This window comes from Sinohyriopsis cumingii, chromosome 14 (assembly GCF_028554795.1).
Source record: "Sinohyriopsis cumingii isolate HCF-2022 chromosome 14, ASM2855479v2, whole genome shotgun sequence".
NCBI lineage: Eukaryota > Metazoa > Mollusca > Bivalvia > Unionida > Unionidae > Sinohyriopsis > Sinohyriopsis cumingii.
In genome coordinates this window covers 4,457,891-4,482,142 of record NC_142974.1, presented here as the reverse complement: position 1 = coordinate 4,482,142, position 24,252 = coordinate 4,457,891, and the positions used below count along the sequence as shown (strand labels likewise).

The window sequence follows — 24,252 nt, the reverse complement described above, 5'->3', positions numbered from 1 at the left end:
GAAAGGAATGATGGACAAATTAAGAAGATGTTGGAAAAAGTTAAGAAGATAAAAGAAGAAGAAGAAAAACCCAAAGGCCCTTTTCAGGGCCAGCCATATTTCTAGAAAAGAGATAGCCTTTCCATTGCCTACCCTTTTTTTAAAAAATTTTTTTTAAAAAAAAAAATCCCATGTTAAATTCCCCTTGTCCCTAAACAAGCCCAAACTATTCCCCATGTTAAATTCCCCTTGTCCGTAGAGTGACCCACGATTTATCGCCATGTTAATTCCCCTTGTCCGTAATCTGACCCACGATTTTTCGCCATGTTAAATTTCCATTGTCCGTAATCTAACCCAGGGGGGTCTGTAATGCTAATTCCCATTGTCCGTAAAGTGCCCCCCTTAACTACTTCCTATATTTGTAAAGAGTATTTGTGATCAAGTTGCGATGTTGATAAGAGAGAAGTAACAATAAAATAATAACAATAAATTGAATATAATGCTTTTGAGCTATTTAGAATTAAACAAGTAGTCGTCATTACATAATGACATATTATATATATATATATATATATATATATATATATATATATATATATATATATATATATGCAAAACGGGTGAAACCGCATTTTGCAAATATCCCACAGCTTAAAAAGCCCACCTGACCAAACTCACATCTAATGGAACATAACTTAAGTCTTCTAAGAACCCACATGACCCCAATATCTAATGAAACATCTTAGCGTCTCTTGATACATCAAGTAAATAATTCATATTTATATATTTTAAACAAAATGTAGGCTCCATTTTCTTCTTGTAGGTGTTTATGAATAGAGAGTTGTTGATGATGAATACTTTTGTGCTTTGAAATGATGAGGGGTAATTGACGTACTTCTTACGAGACAGTCATTTACAACATTTTAACTTAATTCATGTCCAGTTTTACTGCTGTTTCTTCTGGTGGTGTTGATAATGATGTTGTTGCTCCTGATGATAATGATGACAATTATGGAGACTAATTATCTTATATTTGCAGACCAGTAAGAATACATTTACTCTTAGAACATAGCCCTGACAGAGTTGTCTTTCCTGTTACTCAAAATACGTTGTATCGGTTATAACCCGTGTTAACAACATTAATCGATTTATTGAAGTGTGATTTATGTTATGGTGATAAGAAAATGATTTACTATGTTCTTAGTGCCTAATGTTTAGCCCTTTGAGCCTCTTAGTGCTTCTTGGTAGTTGTTTGCGGCGTTTATTGTGACCTTTCCAATTCCAGTCAACCGGGTCGCTTGACCGACAGTCATATTACACGCACACCTGTAAACTGATGGCTAACAAACTTTCCGTATTGGAAGTACAGTTGTGGCCAGTACTAACAATAGCAAAGAAAATTCCGAAACATTCCTGAAATATATACTTTAAAAAATGACGTAATGCTTTGTTTACATTTTAGCCTACTTCTCAATTCTTTAATCGCGTGTCGTTGTCTAAATATTAATCCGCCTAAGTTGATATCTTTGTGGATACAATTAGTCCTTTTTTCCTAATACCCGTCTAAAGATAATGAGAAGTACTTAATATGAGCTACTTATCTTAAATAAACCTTATACGTATGGTAAATGGGATATATATTAAATTTAATGGAAGTATATGAACTATTGTAGTTGCGGTACTTATCTGTTTCCGCTAGTGTGTGAGAAGGCACTTCCCGCAAATCAGGTGTGATTCGAATTAGGAAAAGACACAAACTTTAACAAAAATTAAATTGATCAGGTAACATCTACGAGCAGTTGCGTACTTTATAAGAAGGTATTTCACTCGGCTTTGTTTGATGTTACGATTGTTACCAGTCTTTAATAGAATGCAAACTGCTCATTGGGTTACAGTAAAATGACGTATACATGTTTATATCCATAACCATGTGCTTTTGAAGAGTGGATGCTACAGTGTATCGAATATGCCATGTAACGAGTTGACATTTAGTTGTACAGTTCGTAAATGTGTCAAAGGGTACTCGGGTGATTGACACGAGCTCGATGTTGACAAAAAGCAAAAACAAACAATAATCTGAAGGGGGAAAAAATCATACAGAGTGACAAAAAAATACGTCAGATTGCCCCCATAACCCGTTTTGACATAGGACCATCTAGTGATGGGAATCGGTCAGAAATTCATAATCGATAATCGGTTCCACTTAACCAACTGATAATCGCTTATAATCGGTTACTAAGAGCAAATTTTAATTTTTGTTTGTTATTCAGTTATATCTTTGATCAATAGTTCAAGACGTTAGTAAATGTACAGGAGTAATCTCTTTTAATGACATGTATACTTTAACCTGATAATAATATTACATTTTGTCTATTGTGTTGTGTGTTATTTTTGTTCTACATCTTTGTTAAATGAACGCAACTTTTTATGACTGATAAGTCATATGCAACTGAAATACTGCTACAATCCCCCAAAATCCTTTCATTCATATGTGATGTGTATAATTTTAAGTGTAGACGGACACGGTTTTCTTGTTTGTCATTGTTTACAAATACTTCAAATAATATTGCATTTAAAACTGAAACAAATCATCAAAATGTGTTTAAAGTTATTTATTCAACTATTTAACAACTTGATCATGTAATAATGGCTATATGCTCCTAATTATGAAATTTTGCACCTATGAAGTATCATATGGTTTTATACTTGTAGTAGTTGTGAAGGGAATTAATAAATTTCAGGTCAACTTTAGTGGCTGGGAGTTTTACTACCCTTTGTGCTTTGTATACAACTAAAAAGTAGTCTCCCTTTACACATAATCGATTATGGAGTTTCACAATCGATTATCTTATTGGTTCGCTCAACCAACTGATGATCGATTATAATCGATAATCGGAACAACACTAGGACCATCTCTATCATACTATATAAGACAGAAGGTAAGTAACTTTCAAATACTTCGTTCCACCCATGACCCTCGATTTTTCTCTTATATAGTATTATAGACAGGGTCTTATGTCAGAACGGGTCATGGGGGTAATCTGAGTATTTTTGTCACTTGTTTTCCTTCAGATTATTATTTTTTTCGCAACATCAAGCTCGCGGCGTGCACCTCTGCCTGTTAATAATATTATGTTTTGCTAAATAACACAAAACATGGTTTGGTCTAACTACTTTAATGGCTATATTACAACTGACTTTAAACAAAACACGGCACAGTAATTTCTCATGCTAATGTTAGCATAAGGCATATAGGCTTACAACTGAGTGAGAGCCTGGAGCTGACCTTAGGTGACCTGTAACTGTAAGACCATTTGTAGCAACAAAATGTTAATACCATATATTACCACAGGTAGTAACCAGGTAATAAAACTAGCCATAGGGTACCTGTTTACCGCATATATCCTTGACCTGTAATGGTTTGTACCCTTAATGTGAATTATAACATTTATATTTTATTTAATAATCCATGAAATGTTCAACTATATCTGCTTAATGTGTGTATTACTAAAAAATGTTTATAAACTCTCCAAATTCTTTGTCAGCTACCGTTTTTACAAGCTTATCAAGATTTTTCTATATCTGAAGTATGTCAATGGTTCGTGTCCCTGAAATAAATGCTTTGTGATGTATCATGTAAGACAGTAATGCGACAATTAGCCAATATGTATAATTCTATTGTGTATTGTCCGTTATTATTAATGTTTGCATCTGTAATGTATTTCATTTCTTTTACAAGCATATGAACTGTAATAAATGATGCTAAAAACAGCAGCAACAAAAAAATCGTTGCTTTGAAGCTTTTGATAAAATTACCATATTTAAACACTTGAATTTTTATAAGAATATTTTCAATATTATTAAATAACATATTGTCCCCTTATATTTAAATATTTCAGTGAAAAATATAATTCTGTACAGTTGTCCACTAGATTAATTTTTCTCAGATGGTATAAGAAGAGCATGTTATAATAAGTTTTTATATTGCCTTTGCTGACAAAAATATATCTCTTTTGGGTTTCTCGCTAATGCAAAGGGTCCATTAAACCAGTATGTGAACAATGGCCTCGACATGAACAGCTAACACTCACTCCAGTGCCATAAACTTGAGATAAGAATGGCATTAGTTAATTTGGACATTTCTATTGTGCTTTCTTTTATTTGATCTGTAGTGAGTTATTAAAATTTATTTACTTAAATATTTCTTAGTCAGGGGCCCCGAGAAGCCAAGTGGTCTAAAGCGCTCTCCATCATGGATCACTGCCATCTTACTTCTGTCTGTGTGGGTTTGAGTCTAGGATTCGGCTGATATGGGTATGAGAAAGCTTGCCAGTAGTTTCTCGTGGGTTGGTGGTTCTTCCCGGGGTTTTTCCGGGTTCTTCCTCCACCATTAATACTGGCCGCCATGTATAGCCTATCGTTGCTGAAAAATGGCATCAAACCCCACAACAACAACAATTTTTTAGTCAGTACTTGCTGTTGCTGTCAACAAAAGGTACTGACCCAGATAATGACATCAGGATCTCAAAACTAGCTCATGAAGATGCTAGAAACATGGCATGCAAACCATGGATGGGCACAAGTTAGGACGGTTGATAAGTTTTTCTGCCAGTACTTGTAAAGGCAGCACCCACTTTGAGTCAAGTTGACAATCCATTTGATTGAGTAGCACTTGTGCTTTTTTAGTGCCAAGAAGAGGTCTGCCTTAATTGACCTTGATGCCCTGGTTTGTTTTCACATTACAACTTTTTGATTGAGTCGCGAGTGTGGAACATTGGCAGCTATGAGAGGGTGGTTATTTAATCTTGCTGCACAACTGATATGCAAACGTTAGTAGATTTCAAAAGTTTTTAGGATCAAAGTGTTACTTACAAGGCTCAAACTCAGTCTCTACATAAGGACCCACATATAACAGTGAGGCCAAAGAAAGGGGGTGTACAATGTTTATGATGAATATTACCACGCTGATTTAATGGATGATGGTGGTGGAGGGATTTCAGAATTTTCTCAGAATGAATTTGACTTTATATCAGATGACATTAGGTAGTGATATTTATGGGATACTTTGAATTTTAAAAAATGCTAACTTAACTCCAGATTTGTGCACATTTATTACAATTTCCATTTGGTCCACAGGGTAACTAATCATTAGGAATGATGTGTGCCCAATTGAAGTTTTCTAAAATTACATTTTATGTGTTAATTTAGTGACATTTTTCTGTATTTGTGATAGATAGTTGTTTATGGGGTTTCTTCTGTATGACATTTGAAGATGGGGTAAAATTAGGTTATTTTTGTTGTATATTGTAGTAAATTTTAAAGAGATGGGGTTGCTTTAGAAAACAGGCTATATGGAGACAGCTAAATGTGGCTGCTGTTCTACATCACAGGAATTATTAGACCAAAGTCTTTCATTGCAAGGGTACCAAGAAAATGTTATAGTTCATTTCCGTTTCATCACAAATTTGATCTGATCTGAACTCTGTAAATTATCAGGTTATGGTCATTAAATGCAGCTAAAAGTATCTAATTCATTTAAAACGATGTATTTAAATTAACTGGGTATTTTAAGCTACATTTAATGCCACTGACCTGAAAATTTACTGAGCTATGGATAGGATAAAAATCATGATGTTGTATGGAACTCAAACCCAAGATTCATTAACTAATAAAGTTTGAAAAACTGAATTACAAATTGAGGTAGAATAGACAGATACAGGGCTGGAAGGGTGACAAGTTAGCTGAAAGTGATTTTTCTTTGTCAGTGGTGGGGTGCAGAAGTCATAGTTTGCCAAAAACCCTTGGACCAGTCCAGACATAACAGCATATATACAAAAAGGCATGTGACCAGAGATTATGAAAATATTCCAGACTGTTCATTTTGGGATCATCATAATGTTTGGATCTTAAAATTATTTATTAGTACCACAATGCATGGAGAATTGTGTCATTGTCTTCATAAAATGCTGTTTATGGCCAATACAGGCCCCCCTACCTTGGTTTAGAAACTACTGTTAAGGACTGACAAGAATCCATTTTGTTTGTAAATGGTATGTGGAAAAAAAAAACAGTTGATGTTCATTTTCTCCAAGATTTATATGAAATCAGCTTCCCGTTGCCTTCAAATGGATTATTCATAAGTGTCAGTGGCATTTCAGTCGGACTTCATATTGCTTTACACTGCATCAATAGATGTTGACAAAAAAGATATGGAGTTTCTTTTGCATTTTAAGTTATTCTTTCACTCACTCTGTGCTAAATGTTGCAGGATATTCAATTGAAAGTAATGGGATATCACTATTTTTAGCAATTTATTCACAATCTGAGTACCATCCTACACCCATATGTACTTCTGAAGCCTTTACATAGCACAACCCCATCATGTTTGCATGAAATACCATATTGTTGAGGCACACACAGGTTGAAATTATGTTACTGGTCAAACCAATGATGCATTCCCATTACAGTGCTCTTGTACATTTATGCACTGATTTGAATTCACAATGTAGTACATAGTTATTACTAGTTGAATTCACAATGTAGTACATAGTTATTACTAGTTGAATTCACAATGTAGTAAACAGTTATTACTAGTTGAATTCACAATGTAGTACATAGTTATTACTAGTTGAATTCACAATGTAGTAAACAGTTATTACTTGTTGAATTCACAATGTAGTACATAGTTATTACTAGTTGAATTCACAATGTAGTACATAGTTATTACTAGTTGAATTCACAATGTAGTAAACAGTTATTACTTGTTGAATTCACAATGTAGTACATAGTTATTACTAGTTGAATTCACAATGTAGTAAACAGTTATTACTAGTTAAATTCACAATGTAGTAAACAGTTATTACTGGTTGAATTCACAATGTAGTACATAGTTATTACTAGTTGAATTCACAATGTAGTACATAGTTATTACTAGTTGAATTCACAATGTAGTACATAGTTATTACTAGTTGAATTCACAATGTAGTAAACAGTTATTACTAGTTGAATTCACAATGTAGTACATAGTTATTACTAGTTGAATTCACAATGTAGTAAACAGTTATTACTAGTTGAATTCACAATGTAGTAAACAGTTATTACTAGTTGAATTCACAATGTAGTACATAGTTATTACTAGTTGAATTCACAATGTAGTACATAGTTATTACTAGTTGAATTCACAATGTAGTAAACAGTTATTACTAGTTGAATTCACAATGTAGTACATAGTTATTACTAGTTGAATTCACAATGTAGTACATAGTTATTACTAGTTGAATTCACAATGTAGTAAACAGTTATTACTAGTTGAATTCACAATGTAGTACATAGTTATTACTAGTTGAATTCACAATGTAGTACATAGTTATTACTAGTTGAATTCACAATGTAGTACATAGTTATTACTAGTTGAATTCACAATGTAGTACATAGTTATTACTAGTTGAATTCACAATGTAGTAAACAGTTATTACTTGTTGAATTCACAATGTAGTAAACAGTTATTACTAGTTGAATTCACAATGTAGTACATAGTTATTACTAGTTGAATTCACAATGTAGTAAACAGTTATTACTAGTTGAATTCACAATGTAGTAAACAGTTATTACTAGTTGAATTCACAATGTAGTACATAGTTATTACTAGTTGAATTCACAATGTAGTACATAGTTATTACTAGTTGAATTCAGAATGTAGTAAACAGTTATTACTAGTTGAATTCACAATGTAGTACATAGTTATTACTAGTTGAATTCACAATGTAGTAAACAGTTATTACTAGTTGAATTCACAATGTAGTAAACAGTTATTACTAGTTGAATTCACAATGTAGTAAACAGTTATTACTAGTTGAATTCACAATGTAGTAAACAGTTATTACTAGTTGAATTCACAATGTAGTAAACAGTTATTACTAGTTGAATTCACAATGTAGTACATAGTTATTACTAGTTTAATTCACAATGTAGTAAACAGTTATTACTAGTTGAATTCACAATGTAGTACATAGTTATTACTAGTTTAATTCACAATGTAGTAAACAGTTATTGCTAGTTGAATTCACAATGTAGTAAACAGTTATTACTAGTTGAATTCACAATGTAGTAAACAGTTATTACTAGTTGAATTCACAATGTAGTAAACAGTTATTACTAGTTGAATTCACAATGTAGTACATAGTTATTACTAGTTTAATTCACAATGTAGTAAACAGTTATTACTAGTTGAATTCACAATGTAGTACATAGTTATTACTAGTTTAATTCACAATGTAGTAAACAGTTATTACTAGTTGAATTCACAATGTAGTACATAGTTATTACTAGTTGAATTCACAATGTAGTAAACAGTTATTGCTAGTTGAATTCACAATGTAGTAAACAGTTATTACTAGTTGAATTCACAATGTAGTAAACAGTTATTACTAGTTGAATTCACAATGTAGTAAACAGTTATTGCTAGTTGAATTCACAATGTAGTAAACAGTTATTACTAGTTGAATTCACAATGTAGTAAACAGTTATTACTAGTTGAATTCACAATGTAGTAAACAGTTATTACTAGTTGAATTCACAATGTAGTACATAGTTATTACTAGTTTAATTCACAATGTAGTAAACAGTTATTACTAGTTGAATTCACAATGTAGTACATAGTTATTACTAGTTGAATTCACAATGTAGTAAACAGTTATTGCTAGTTGAATTCACAATGTAGTAAACAGTTATTACTAGTTGAATTCACAATGTAGTAAACAGTTATTACTAGTTGAATTCACAATGTAGTAAACAGTTATTACTAGTTGAATTCACAATGTAGTAAACAGTTATTACTAGTTGAATTCACAATGTAGTAAACAGTTATTACTAGTTGAATTCACAATGTAGTAAACAGTTATTACTAGTTGAATTCACAATGTAGTACATAGTTATTACTAGTTGAATTCACAATGTAGTAAACAGTTATTGCTAGTTGAATTCACAATGTAGTACATAGTTATTACTAGTTGAATTCACAATGTAGTAAACAGTTATTACTAGTTGAATTCACAATGTAGTACATAGTTATTACTAGTTGAATTCACAATGTAGTACATAGTTATTACTAGTTGAATTCACAATTTAGTACATAGTTATTACTAGTTGAATTCACAATTTAGTACATAGTTATTACTAGTTGAATTCACAATGTAGTAAACAGTTATTGCTAGTTGAATTCACAATTTAGTAAACAGTTATTACTAGTTGAATTCACAATGTAGTACATAGTTATTACTAGTTGAATTCACAATGTAGTACATAGTTATTACTAGTTGAATTCACAATGTAGTACATAGTTATTACTAGTTGAATTCACAATGTAGTACATAGTTATTACTAGTTTAAACATTTGGTTATCCTAAGATAGTTTTGGTCAATTTTCAACACTTTAAAATAAAATAGGTGATCCAGAAAGTTTAAAATAATAACATAAAATAAACTTGTTTGAATATTTCCATATGTATGAGTAGGACCCTATGAACAACTGTATTGCAAGAACATAGACGCCACTGACCTATATGTAATCATATGTAACAATGACCACTTGATTAGTAATGATTGTTCTGTTAAAAAACAAACACAAAAAGAATACAATAAATTTTAAAAAAGAAGGATTGTGGCTACAGTTGATAGATATACAGTCTGTAAACCAGGCCAATGTACATGTGGTGAATTGCCATTGTAGTGCTGAAATTGAGGTAGTGGTCTATTGTTTATCTTTAGGGTTAATCCATATTGCCTGGGGGTGAATAAGGTCTTTGTCAATTAAACCAGCAAGAGAGAATTGTTTGGGAGATTTGATTTATAGTGTTAAAGCCTTGTGATGTTTGTTGTTTTTTCCCCCAACGTTACAGTGATTACATCCCAGTCACAAAGCTTTTGTCTTTTCAAGTTGTTTCAGCTGAGTTACACACTTTATTTATAGAGTTAATCCCTGTATGTCTTTGAATTTAGCTGTTGACATTTTCTCTTCAGTAAATAATTTTGTTTCTGGATGAGATAATTGTTTCTTTTTCATTAATTGTTAGATATGCAGTGCACATGTATAGATTTTTCATATTCTCCCAAAGCCCAGTCAAAACCGTCTTTACATCTGATATTATCACCACACTAATAATGTTAACACCTAGAACTTTAATGACAATGGGCAAACCTCCGACTAAAAAGAGACAAATTTTAATGCTGGAGAAAATAATTATGATAACTGAAAGAAGTGAAAAAGAGCAGACCACTCTCAAAATAGCAGCTTAAATGTCGATAAAACAAATTTATGGGTTTTTTTGTGGTTTTTTTTAATGTTTTCTAATTTTGTGATGTTTGTTTTTTGTAATCGTATCATTATATATGGGTTTTTTATGTTATAGGTGTTGTCTAATGTTGTAAAGCGCATAGAGCTCCTAAAGATTAGGTGCTATTCAAAGTCCTCATTATTATTATTATAAAGAAAAAAAGGAGTACATGTAGATCAGAAACGATTTCATATGCTAATACATGTGATCTTCAGATGTAAATGTGATTTCATGTTTAATGAGAGAAGTATATCTTTATTGCTGTATAGATTTTTTTTTAGGTGAATACATACAATATTTTAGCAAGAAATATTAATAAAGAATAGAATATATGTACAGTGATTGTGGTTATTTTTATTTAAATTGTTCTGAAACTAGACTTTGGAAACTGGTCGTTTTGTACAAATCTATTATGAGAGACCACCTGTCTTGAGAGATCATTTTTTGTTGGCCAAAGAGGCAGTCTCTCATTACTGATAGAACCTGAGAGAGAGTTAACAGTTCTTGCATCCTGAGAAGCCCGTACTATAGACATAATTTGGGGATTTTATGCAAATGTTCACCCACATTTTACAATAAATTTATTAAAAAGAATTCCAAGGTGCTTGAAAAGCAGGTGTAGGTGTAGCATCTGAGTTTTTTTTATATATATTTCTATGTTTTGAAAATTTCCATTTTTATCTTTATTTCTGCAGAGTATGTTGTGGAAAGTTTCCAGTGTAATATACACCAAATGTGGATAGTTGACCTTTCAACCTTGAATATATTGGATGTATAAATGTTGGATATTTTTTTATACATTTGAAAGCAGAGAAAGTACTGGCGTAATGACATTGCCATTTTGAGAAAATGTTAATCTTGATCACCATGCCCTCTAGTTACCCTTGTTTATAGAAATTACGGAAGATGGCCTAACAAAAATAAATTCTCTTACATATGTACATATTTTGTGTGTTGAGGAGGAGATGTGCAGACGTTTCTTTTAAAGAGAAGAGTAAAACTTAACTACATACTTGTCCCTTTAGTCTCAGTATATACCGATTCACAGCTTGAGAATAAATTTTAATGGATTTTCTACCCTTTATAAGCACTAATCAATATCCCCATAAATTTGCATAACTAACTTACTTGTTGCAGACCTAAAGCATGTCATAAAAGAAACATATTTTTGGACACATATACCACATGCAAACTTTATATGAAATAATGAAAATTTATGAACAGTTTCACAACTAGCTTCCATTTCATAACGGTATTAGCACTTTACATTGATGTTCTTTTCAGAAATGTAAGTATCATATTGATATGGAAAAGGTTTACTTTTCAACGAAGTATGACAATTAATGTTGAAATGTTTATGTTTATCATCCAGTCAGGCAATGTTATGTTTGCCCCAGGTCACATGTATTTTTCAAGACTGAATCATTATTGATACATTGTCATGCCAAAGGGAAGATGTAAGCAGATATTTCTCAAACTGTATAATTACTTTTCACAAGAAAAATGTTGCTAACTTAAATTCATAATGAGCATACCAGTACTTACATGATACATGCTGTTATAGGTGAATTTATAAAGCTGATAATGTGAGATAATAGATGATTGGTCAAAATGAGGTGGAGAGTAATTAGCTACAAATATTCTAGTTATTTTGGCCAATTAGCAATCTTCCTATTTTTGGTGCCTATGTGTAGCTCTCTAGAACTGAGGCTTGACCAAATTAGACCATTTATTATGAATGTTGTGGAGATTATGATACTTGGAATTCTCCTTTCAAATGCAAATTAATGACATTTTTCCTGTGAAAAATAATTACACACTTAATATAAATATCTACAACTTTTGGTATGACAAAGCATTAATAAAGAGACGAATGTCTTGTAAACATTGCTGATCTGGGACAAACTTAACAATGTCTGACCAGACAAAAATAAAACTCTTTTAACATTCTGATTCTTGACATCTCCCATACGATATGTGATAACACAAATTGCAACTTGGTTGTTGAAAAGTTTCACTGTACAAGTCTAGCAGTATAGTGAAGAACTGGATTGTGTTGAGTACAAGGAAGACAGGGACAAGCAACTCTATAGTGAAGAACTGGACTGTGTTGAGTACAAGGAAGACAGGGACAAGTAAGTCTATAGTGAAGAACTGGACTGTGTTGAGTACAAGGAAGACAGGGACAAGCAACTCTATAGTGAAGAACTGGACTGTGTTGAGTATAAGGAAGACAGGGACAAGTAAGTCTATAGTGAAGAACTGGACTGTGTTGAGTATAAGGAAGACAGGGACAAGTAAGTCTATAGTGAAGAACTGGACTGTGTTGAGTACAAGGAAGACAGGGACAAGCAACTCTATAGTGAAGAACTGGACTGTGTTGAGTATAAGGAAGACAGGGACAAGTAACTCTATAGTGAAGAACTGGACTGTGTTGAGTATAAGGAAGACAGGGACAAGTAAGTCTATAGTGAAGAACTGGACTGTGTTGAGTACAAGGAAGACAGGGACAAGTAAGTCTATAGTGAAGAACTGGACTGTGTTGAGTACAAGGAAGACAGGGACAAGTAACTCTATAGTGAAGAACTGGACTGTGTTGAGTACAAGGAAGACAGGGACAAGTAACTCTATAGTGAAGAACTGGACTGTGTTGAGTACAAGGAAGACAGGGACAAGTAACTCTATAGTGAAGAACTGGACTGTGTTGAGTATAAGGAAGACAGGGACAAGTAACTCTATAGTGAAGAACTGGACTGTGTTGAGTACAAGGAAGACAGGGACAAGTAAGTCTATAGTGAAGAACTGGACTGTGTTGAGTACAAGGAAGACAGGGACAAGTAAGTCTATAGTGAAGAACTGGACTGTGTTGAGTACAAGGAAGACAGGGACAAGTAACTCTATAGTGAAGAACTGGACTGTGTTGAGTACAAGGAAGACAGGGACAAGTAACTCTATAGTGAAGAACTGGACTGTGTTGAGTATAAGGAAGACAGGGACAAGTAACTCTATAGTGAAGAACTGGACTGTGTTGAGTACAAGGAAGACAGGGACAAGTAAGTCTATAGTGAAGAACTGGACTGTGTTGAGTATAAGGAAGACAGGGACAAGCAACTCTATAGTGAAGAACTGGACTGTGTTGAGTACAAGGAAGACAGGGACAAGTAACTCTATAGTGAAGAACTGGACTGTGTTGAGTACAAGGAAGACAGGGACAAGCAACTCTATAGTGAAGAACTGGACTGTGTTGAGTACAAGGAAGACAGGGACAAGTAAGTCTATAGTGAAGAACTGGACTGTGTTGAGTATAAGGAAGACAGGGACAAGCAACTCTATAGTGAAGAACTGGACTGTGTTGAGTACAAGGAAGACAGGGACAAGCAACTCTATAGTGAAGAACTGGACTGTGTTGAGTACAAGGAAGACAGGGACAAGTAACTCTATAGTGAAGAACTGGACTGTGTTGAGTACAAGGAAGACAGGGACAAGCAACTCTATAGTGAAGAACTGGACTGTGTTGAGTATAAGGAAGACAGGGACAAGTAACTCTATAGTGAAGAACTGGACTGTGTTGAGTACAAGGAAGACAGGGACAAGTAACTCTATAGTGAAGAACTGGACTGTGTTGAGTATAAGGAAGACAGGGACAAGTAAGTCTATAGTGAAGAACTGGACTGTGTTGAGTACAAGGAAGACAGGGACAAGTAAGTCTATAGTGAAGAACTGGACTGTGTTGAGTACAAGGAAGACAGGGACAAGTAAGTCTATAGTGAAGAACTGGACTGTGTTGAGTACAAGGAAGACAGGGACAAGTAAGTCTTATTACTCACTTGTCACAGGGACAAGTACTTGGGAAATCTTTTCCTAAGTCCTGTTTAGATGCCTTTTTCTCAAAAACCAATTAAATGTTTGTAGCATCCAGGCATCAAAGCTTTTAAGTTGTACAAATGTACCATTTAATGTGTTAGTCATTTATAAACAGTAGAAAAACAAACCACTTGATCACGAAAACTCTTGAGATTTTTACTAGCTTTGACATCTGGCATTGAGGCCTATTGCTGTTGGGTAAATGTTGGTGATGTGCCATGAATACAGATGCCAAAAAGAAGGAAATAATGCTAATATGATTTCCAATATGGCCACTATGGCAACCATCTTGAAATCTTGTTGCAACCTCTCTTTAATGGATTGTCATCAAGCAAATTTTCATGATATATGCAATCAACTGCATCGGAGTAAATTTCTGCAGAAAGCATTCTACTGACCCAAATTCCAATATCAGTAAGGTGAGTTATCTCAGATCCACTTGGGACTCTTGTTAAAAAGATTCCTGCGATAATTATAAAGTTGTCATTTCAGTGGTATGTATTTCATTGTTATTTCAGGTTTAGTTTTACTTTGCTTGGGTTTAGAAACCATTAGAGAGCCACGTTCATTCATTTAATTTCATTTGATGGGTTAATGTTAGTTTGAAAAAATTGACAATTGTTACAAAGAATTTATTTTGGTTTTTACAGTAGATGGCTTTTGGCTTAGTGGGTTGAAGTCTGATGAAATTAAAGGAGATATTTGGGACCAGGAATGTGATTTGTTTTGAGTGGATTTGGTTTATCAAGGTTTTGAGCAATATAGTTTTCCCTGTAGTTAGAACCTGAGAAAATTATTATCTCTTTAAATTCTGTGCTTTTTCCTTCCAGGATTTATTTTAAATGCTGAAAGGAAGACATATTCTCGGCATCTGCAGAAGGTGTCAAAGATGGAGTTTGCGCACACAAAGATGGATTTCTTTGAGGAAGGAAGATGGTACAGTGTGTAGATGAATCATAGAGCTTTATTCTATACCATATAGTTTTATGTATATAGACCCTGAAAATGTGAATTTTACACGTGAAACAAAAACAGAATGCAGGAAGTATAATTGTTAATGGAATGCAGAATAGACACAATTAAAATGATGATTGCATTTTTGAAGAAACTGGAGAGCATAAAAATAAAGTGCATGATAGCAAAACAAGATGTGAATGGACTTCATAAATAGATTTGAAAATTGATTATTGTCAAATTGTTAAAGTCAAATTTTGTCGTTTGAATGACCATAAGCATGCTGTAGAGGATATTTGCTTGAAACAAGTGAATAATGGATATATTTCATGAAGTGGATTAAAAATTCTTTATTTTCACCAACATAAATCTTTAAGTTAAGTCTAGACTTAAGACATTTGATTGATCTGTGTTAAGTTTAGAATTTAGACATTTTATTATTCAGTGTTATATTTCATCAAAAGGATGAAAAATTCAGTATTTTCACGAATATAAATCTTTAAGTGAAGTCTAGACTGAAGGGATTTGATTGGTCAGTGTAAAGTCTAGACTTGAGGCATTTGATTGGCTTGTGTTTTATTTCATCAAGTATATGAAAAATTCAATACTTTCACCAACATAAATCTTTAATCCTTAGACTTAAGACATTTGATTGATCATTGTAAAGTCTGGACTAGAGACATTTGATTGGTTTGTTTTAAGTCATTGGTGGTAATTCATGAATCTTCCTAATTATGTTGTCTCTGTGGTAACTGTCAGCAAGAGGGGAGTCTTTTTTGATTTCCCTGTCTGGGGTCCATGAGAGGGAGGTCAAAGTTCAAATGTACAACAGTTTTAATTTCTCTGATATTTTCATGTTTTTTCCTAACAAACTTACTATATCCAGCCATAGCATCAATACACTAAATACCTGTGATGGATTTAGCAATATGACTCTTTGTTACAGGAACACACCAAATATATGTGATGGATTTAGCATTATGACCATTTGTTACTGTTTTGGGTGACAACTTGATGGGGCGGGGATTTGTATTTATACATAGTGAAAATCATGTGTATTTACAATGACACGCCATTGCTTTTGTTCGAGTTTCTTGTATAACTAATGTTGAGTATTGACTGAGCATTAATTTAGCACTACATGAATACTGAGAGGTTCATACAAATTTAAATTCGGTTGTATTTTTATGGGATTTGTTTTCAGGATATTTATCAGGATTCTTTTTTTGCTGAAAGTTGTTAGTGTCGGAAAACTGTTGTAGAGTCAAAATGAGTGAGAAAACATTCATCATTATGATGTACTTCCTACCAACCAAATTATTGCAAAGAAGCAAGAATGAGTGACAGTCTTTAATTTTGTGCTCAGGATTGTATTAAAATCTACATGCTCAACTTAAAATGATGTTGTTTAATGAAATGTGTCTAATGCCTGCTCACATACTGCCATTAAACTTTCTGTTTTGTGTGCATATTTAATAAAATGTGTCCTATCAAATTTAGGTTGATGTGACTCGTTTTTAAGGGATTTTTAGGTGTTACTTCAAAATACTCAATATCCAAATTCATATTGTGACTACATTTTGGTATACGCATTTTGCACGAAATCTTGGTCAGGCTTATTGAAAAATTGCTTTAAAAAGTGATTTATGATGTCACAAGAAGGGGTATGAATGCTGTAGTTCCTTTGGTGAGCTATTCTTGGTATAAGAATTGGTATGTCTTTGTATCTACTTGGTATATTGAACATTACCACAATGGCGTCACAATTGCTCTTCCATTGAAATTTGAGATTTTATGGAACATTAAAAAAATTGGGAGTTTACTCTAAGGCAAAATAATTTATCTTTGTCAAAATAACATAAATGTGATATTTTGTCTTTTATTTTGAAGTCAAGATAGTATCGATGCAAGATTTTATTTATTATTTCAGGTTCAAGATATTATAACAGATTATATCTTTTATTTCAGTGTCAAGATAGTATAAATGTGAGATTTTGTCTTTAATTTCAGTGTCAAGATAGTATAAATGTGATATTTTATCTTTAATTTCAATTTCAAGATAGTATAAATGTGAGATTTTATTTATTATTTCAGCTTCAAGATAGTATATCTGAGGCTATTTTCTTTTTGTTTCAAGATGGTATAAATGTGAGATTTTAATTTCAGGAGTGATCAAGGTATCAGATGAGGTGTCATCTGCTTTGCATGAAGGACGTCCAGTTGTTGCCCTGGAGAGCACCATCATCACACATGGAATGCCACATCCTGACAATCTCAAGTATTTCAAACTAAGTATTAATTAAATGCTTCATTCTGACTGATAATAAATTATTGAGGTAAATTAATGAAGTTAGGGAGCATTCAGAATTTCAAGTTAAATGGTAGCTTTTACAAATGAAATACAGAATTGGCAAATGTAAATTTCCAGCAGGATGCATTCTGGTAGCATTAAGAATTATGATGTGGCAACTAGAAAATTACATTGGCACTTATTAATTACAAGTGTATACCATCGTTTTGCATTCTGGTAGCATTAAGAATTATGATGTGGCAGCTAGAAAATTACATTGGACTTATTAATTACAAGTGTATACCATCTTTTTGCACTAAAACTTTGGCATATACAAATTAATTGATATCATAATCCGAGTTTAGTTGTGAGATTTGTGATTACTGTATTATGATGAAAATGAAGGTAAAGGCTTTTATCAGCCATTGCTGTTGGCTTTAATGCCACATTTAACACATTATTCACTATATCTTGCCAAGGGGATTTGTCTATCCCAAGGACACACTGAGGCAGCTTGCCTTGCTTGTAGAAAGCTGGCTACCCATGGATTATAAGCTTGCCTTGCTTGTAGTAAGCTGGCTACCCATGGATTATAAGCTTGCCTTGCTTGTAGTAAGCTGGCTACTCATGGATTATAAGCTTGCCTTGCTTGTAGTAAGCTGGCTACCCATGGATTATAAGCTTGCCTTGCTTGTAGTAAGCTGGCTGCCCATGGATTATAAGCTTGCCTTGCTTGTAGTAAGCTGGCTACCTGTGGATTATAAGCTTTCCTTGCTTGTAGCAAGCTGGCTACCCATGAATTATAAGCTTGCCTTGCTTGTAGTAAGCTGTCTACCCATGGATTATAAGCTTGCCTTGTTTGTAGTAAGCTGGCTTCCCAGGATTATAAACTTGCCTTGCTTGTAGTAAGCTGGCTACCTGTGGATTATAAGCTTGCCTTGCTTGTAGTAAGCTGACTACCCATGGATTATAAACTTGCCTTGCTTGTAGTAAGCTGGCTACCCTGGATTATAAACTTGCCTTGCTTGTAGTAAGCTGGCTACCTGTGGATTATAAGCTTTCCTTGCTTGTAGCAAGCTGGCTACCCATGAATTATAAGCTTGCCTTGCTTGTAGTAAGCTGTCTACCCATGGATTATAAGCTTGCCTTGTTTGTAGTAAGCTGGCTTCCCAGGATTATAAACTTGCCTTGCTTGTAGTAAGCTGGCTACCTGTGGATTATAAGCTTGCCTTGCTTGTAGTAAGCTGACTACCCATGGATTATAAACTTGCCTTGCTTGTAGTAAGCTGGCTACCCTGGATTATAAACTTGCCTTGCTTGTAGTAAGCTGGCTACCTGTGGATTATAAACTTACCTTGCTTGTAGTAAGCTGGCTACCCATGGGTTATAAGCTTGCCTTGCTTGTAGTAAGCTGGCTACCCATGGGTTATAAGCTTGCCTTGCTTGTAGTAAGCTGGCTACCCATGGATTATAAACTTGCCTTGCTTGTAGTAAGCTGGCTACCTGTGGATTATAAGCTTGCCTTGCTTGTAGTAAGGTGCCTGCCCATGGATTATAAGCTAGCCTTGCTCAAAATAAGCTGGCTACCCATGGATTCTAAGCTTGCCTTGCTTGTAGTAAGCTGGCTACCCGTGGATTATAAGCAGATCTTAATAAACTTCTAAAAATAGCATTATGATTTGTTTTATGATTATAGCAGTCCTGCCAACTCTTATGGCATAAAAGCAAAAACTACGGAAAAAATGATCATTGCCAAAATGTCAGGAAACTTTGTTCATCTGTGTTTCATTTGGATCAAGGTTTCATATTAGAAGTAGTGAAATTAGTCAGGTCACCAGACTAACTTTACAGCAGCTATCAGACGTGAAGCACCTGCATGACCAAACTGTTGATCATAGGTCTTTTTTTTAAATGGCATCTAGCAGGTGATGCATGTTTAAAATGATGTGTGTGTGATGTGATTTGGATTTTTAATGTAGCTTTAACAATTTTTCAGTCATATTGCTACCATGTCTGCATTGTGGCAGTTTATAGCGATGTCTAGCACTGGGGCATCATGTCGCAGACATGTAGCATGATGTTACACCCAGTCACATTATCCTGACACCAGGCCAATCAGTCCTAACACTAACCTTTTAATGCTGAATGCCCAGCAAGGCAGCTGTTAGTACAATTTTTGTGAGTCTTTGGTATGACTCAGCCAGAGATCAAACCCACGACCTCCCGCATCCGAGGCAGATGCTCTAACCACTAGTCCACCAGAGCGGTGTGTTTAAAACAAATGGGAAAATAAGCCTCTTGAAAAGTGTTGACAGTCAACACAGAAAATTAAAAAGGAATATTCAGATTCTTGTGAATAAAATCTGGCAAGGACACCATTATATTTATTGGACATCACATGCCAATTTGAGTATGACTCGTGGCGAGAAATATGATTGTTGTCGTCATGTGAAATGGGAAAAAGAATTTCCAAGAATTACATCAAGTTCACAGACATCAACAAGCCATTGAGCTGCATAGGGTCTGGAACTAAAATTTGTGCAACTGTACTAGTGGTAAATAAAGTCTTTACAAACTTTTAATTTGAACATAACATTTATCTTCGCTGCACATTCCAAATACCGAACTTTTAATTACACTTTCCAGCTTTACAAAAGCAGTTTATATTTTGTTACACCTTACTGAAAACTGGTCAAACTTATAGAAAAAAAATGCCTTACTGAGACAGACTCGTCAGGGTTGGCAGGTCTATTATAGTTCATTTTGCACAGCATCATGAATGATGTCTGCATCTGTAACTTGGTGAATGTTCATGTTAACATCATTAAATGTAGCTAAATGCAACTAATTCTTTTCATGCACAAAGTATTTCAGCATCGTTTTGAATTGACATAGAGCATAACACAACTCATGAAATACAGTATCTGCATAACTAACTGGCCTACTACATGAAGCCACATATACCACCAGGGAAACAGTTTTTTTATTTATTTGTTGATCTCATAACAGTTAAATAGGAGTGATAACATGTGTGCCAATTTCTAAAAGTAGGACCCATGATCAGTTTTGTGTATTGTGTACTGTTATGTCATGCTACCATAACATGATGCATAAGGTGTTACTATTGTTGACTGATTATGTATGTGACAGAAGTTGTCAAATAATTTTTATTACAGCAGTCAATCTTGGAGGCAATTGCAGTAATTTGCTGGACAGCAAGAAAAAAATCTGCTGGCCATCTGGTAATGTCACAGTGGGTTTCCAGGGACAACCATGGAATATCAAAACTTTTCTATCCTGTTATAGCACTGTTCTGATTTTGTCACACTGAACTAGATTAATTGGGTTTAGGAACTTAGGTTTGACCAACAAGCCAGTGAGTAGTTTTCCAGCTTCTTAATTTCATTTGGTTTAATAAAACAGAACGATCTCTGTAGGTTTTGTCAGTCATATGTCCATTCCAAGAAATCTGTCTTGAGAAGGAAACTAATGTTGGACCCATGTGTCATAGGATGAATTAAGTATACTGTTGTCCATTTCTTTCAAATTGACAGTTGACCATAACAGAAATATTTCTGTGTCAACTGAAATTTCATTTTGCCCATTCAAGGTTTCAGATGTTTTCATTGCCTATGTTGTATTGCTGAAAGTACTTTCTTATCTGTCCTGTCCAGTCTACTTTGCATTTATTTTGTTTTATACATTTTTCAGAATGATATTTTGACTGTTTATATTTTGTGTTGTGGTACTTAATGTTTACATTTATTTGCATGGGTTTGTCCTAAAGTTTTTCTGAGTTCTGTATTTTTTTATTTATAGAACTTTACTTTTAATTGGCACAGTATAGTTTTGTGAGGTGCCATTAAACACTAATACATCATACATGCATGCATCCATCCATGCACACACACACACACACCCACACGATTTCCAGCATTCCTTTCCATACCATAGCAGCAGGGAAGTTTAACAGACCTTTGCGTTTCGCCAAAATAAACCTTCCTACGAGAACTTTCTCTGTAGAAGCTTCAGAATTCAAAAATAAAGCCTTCTACGGAAGCTAATTTTCGTGCATTTCAGACCGGATGCATCGGTTGGTCGCGCCGGTGTGTTAGTAAATATAGCGTTCGAGACAGGAAAAATAAATTAAGGGAATTTTTTTGTTGCAACGCGGGCTGCTTTCTCATGAATAAATTTGATCGAGACCAATTCGATACCGACTGCGTGGATCGTGAAGATTTATCGTAATAAAACCATGCGGCGTTGCCTGAGCGCGGCTGAACAAATTTTTAAACTTATTTATATCCATGTCGCCGTAACACCAGGTCTGATGGATATTTCTCAGCGTGTGCGTGTCCACGCCATTGAATACCGATAAAATGTTGCAATTGTCCCTAATCACCTTGGGAATCTGCGTATATCTCTGTGTTACGTAAATAACATCGGTGTTCTTGTGTCTGCCACGCGAGAATATCCTAGCCGGGTTGGTTTGCTTGTCCAGCATAACATCATCGAAAACAACAAGATTATTAACATCGCCGTCCAAATTTTCCACGGATGGAGCTTCATTGATGTCTGTGATGAATTTGATTGTGCCTTCGTCGGTATTGTCGCTAAATTCTTTTAGCACCTGATAACATCGCTGATCGTCTACGGATGGTGCAACCAAATACAATTTGTCCCATTTTAGCCATCGCATGATCAAATTCAATAACAATTGCGTCTTACCAGATCCAGATGGGCCAATAATTATCATTCTAATCGAATTCGGTAATACCGCGTGATGTTTTACCTGCTCGTGTCGCTTCGTGGCTGAAAAATCAATTACATTCATGTTACTAGAATACATGGATCTATATTGTGTTAAGTGCCGCATGCACACAGCTACAATAAATCCAACCGAAATCGTTACACGAAATAACAGGAACGCAATTGCAGGAGAATGCGAAGTTTGTAAGACACGCAAGTTCAGATTTGTAAAAAAAAAACTAGAACCGGAGGAGACATTGCCGCCTCCATGAAAAATCTACCTGGGCTACCCTGGGCGAAATATCCGGGAGAGAAGCATCTACCAGGATACAATTATTGTGGACCCGGAACAAGGCTCGATATCAGACTCGACGATAATAACCAACCATTTCAGGGTGAAAATCCGGTAAACGCCATCGATAGAGCTTGTTACTACCATGACCTCGCATATCGCAGCGGAGATTTACAACAAAGGCATCTCGCTGATATCAGGCTAATTCACGCACTAAACGCAATTCCTGACAAAAGTTTCAAAGAGAAGTTGGCATCCTGGTTGATAAAAGGCGCAATGAAAGGCAAATTAGTATTCGGTGCTGGTAAATAATAATGGAGCAGATATATTATTCTCCGCGTGGATTCTGGCGAGGAAAATCAGCGATCGCCAAACTCGCCAAGGCCGCTAAAGTAAAACAATCTGTCGCTGAATCGTGGTTATCAAAACAGGCAATCTGGCAAATATATCTTCCTCCGCCTAAGAAAATACCATACGCGAGTTTCACCATCAGTGTACCTAATGAGGTTCATCAGGCGGATCTTATGTTTCTTCCTCACGATACCGTTGGCGGCGTCACATACAAATACGTTTTAACAGTCGTTGATATTGCTAGCAGGTATAAAGAAGCAGAGCCGTTATCGAATAAAACAGCAACGGAAATTGCAAAGGCATTTAACGAAATTTATTCACGATCCCCGTTGACATGGCCGAATCTTCTCCAGGTTGATCCGGGTCGAGAATTTCTTGGTGCGGTTACTTCATTGATGAAAAAGAATAATGTCAAAATCCGTCGCGGTATTGTAGGTGTTCATCACAATCAAGCTATCGTCGAAAGATATAATAAAACGCTTGCAGAACAATTATTCGGATACCAATACGCGCGTGAATTTATTCAGAATAATCGATCTCACGATTGGGTATCAAGATTGCCTCATGTAATCAACGCGTTAAATAACGAAGTAACTCGAACGATAGCAATGAAACCCGCAATTGCAATTACAAAATCGAATATACCCCTAAAGCGAGATTCCACAATTCAGCCTGTACTAGGTAGCGTCACAGTCAGATATTTGTATAAAGAAGGCGAGGCTGAAGGAGGCAGAAAAAGAGCAACCGACCCAACCTGGAGCGTTACAACTCACAAAATATCCGCCGTAACAAGATCGTCAGGAAGACCAGCTATTTATATCCTAGATTCGTTAGCGCCTCAACGCGGATTTACCAAAGAAGAATTACAAATAGTACCAGAAGATACTCAACTACCACCAGCGTCACTGATGTAATTTACTCGAATTTGTCCTAGTTGAGATAATTTTCTTACTCTCGACACGGCTAAATATACCAAATTTGACCAGGAAATTCTATCATCGACGATCCAAACTTGGCCATCTACGGTCAATCCTTGCGACGAGTGTATCGTTGTTGCGTATCCTAGTTTCCACGGTGATTTTTCTGCATTTATCGCGTCATTGACAAGATTAATATCAACAAAGATAATATCATTTAGGACCAAAATCTTTTCCTTTCCACACGGCAAAATAATATTAATATTTTGTCGCCTAGTATTAGCTGGCCTGTAGCATAACAGTACCTGCAGCGTTGGAAATTTTTCGCAATGCAGCTTAAATAACATTTCCTGAATAATATCACGAATAATTTTCCTACTAGCAAAGATCAGATGATCGGGACGCCACAAATTTAGAAAATCGCTTATCGGAGTTTCGTCGATTATTTTTCTCATAACGTCACACTGAATCTTATTCGGTTGTAATCGAATTAATTTCTTAAATTCGGTCAGTAAAATATCAGTC

General features: G+C 34.7%; 1 protein-coding gene across 4 annotated transcripts in view; it reads left to right on the top strand.

The window, feature by feature from the left end:
• The first annotated feature begins 1,679 nt into the window (after positions 1 to 1,679).
• Positions 1,680 to 24,252, top strand: part of LOC149783122 (uncharacterized) — a 113,499-nt gene continuing 90,926 nt past the window's right edge. For 2 of the 4 annotated variants that reach the window (XR_016413553.1, XM_089931341.1), the window contains exons 1-3: positions 1,682 to 1,761; positions 15,005 to 15,110; positions 17,295 to 17,406. Coding sequence is in view for 3 of the 4 variants with exons in the window: in XM_089931341.1 (XP_089787467.1) it covers positions 15,017 to 15,110; positions 17,295 to 17,406 (206 nt within the window). In the remaining variant the exon portion in view is untranslated. Of the gene's footprint in view, positions 1,798 to 15,004; positions 15,111 to 17,294; positions 17,407 to 24,252 lie in introns of all 4 variants that reach the window. The other 2 variants (XM_089931343.1, XM_089931342.1) reach the window with 2 other exon arrangements.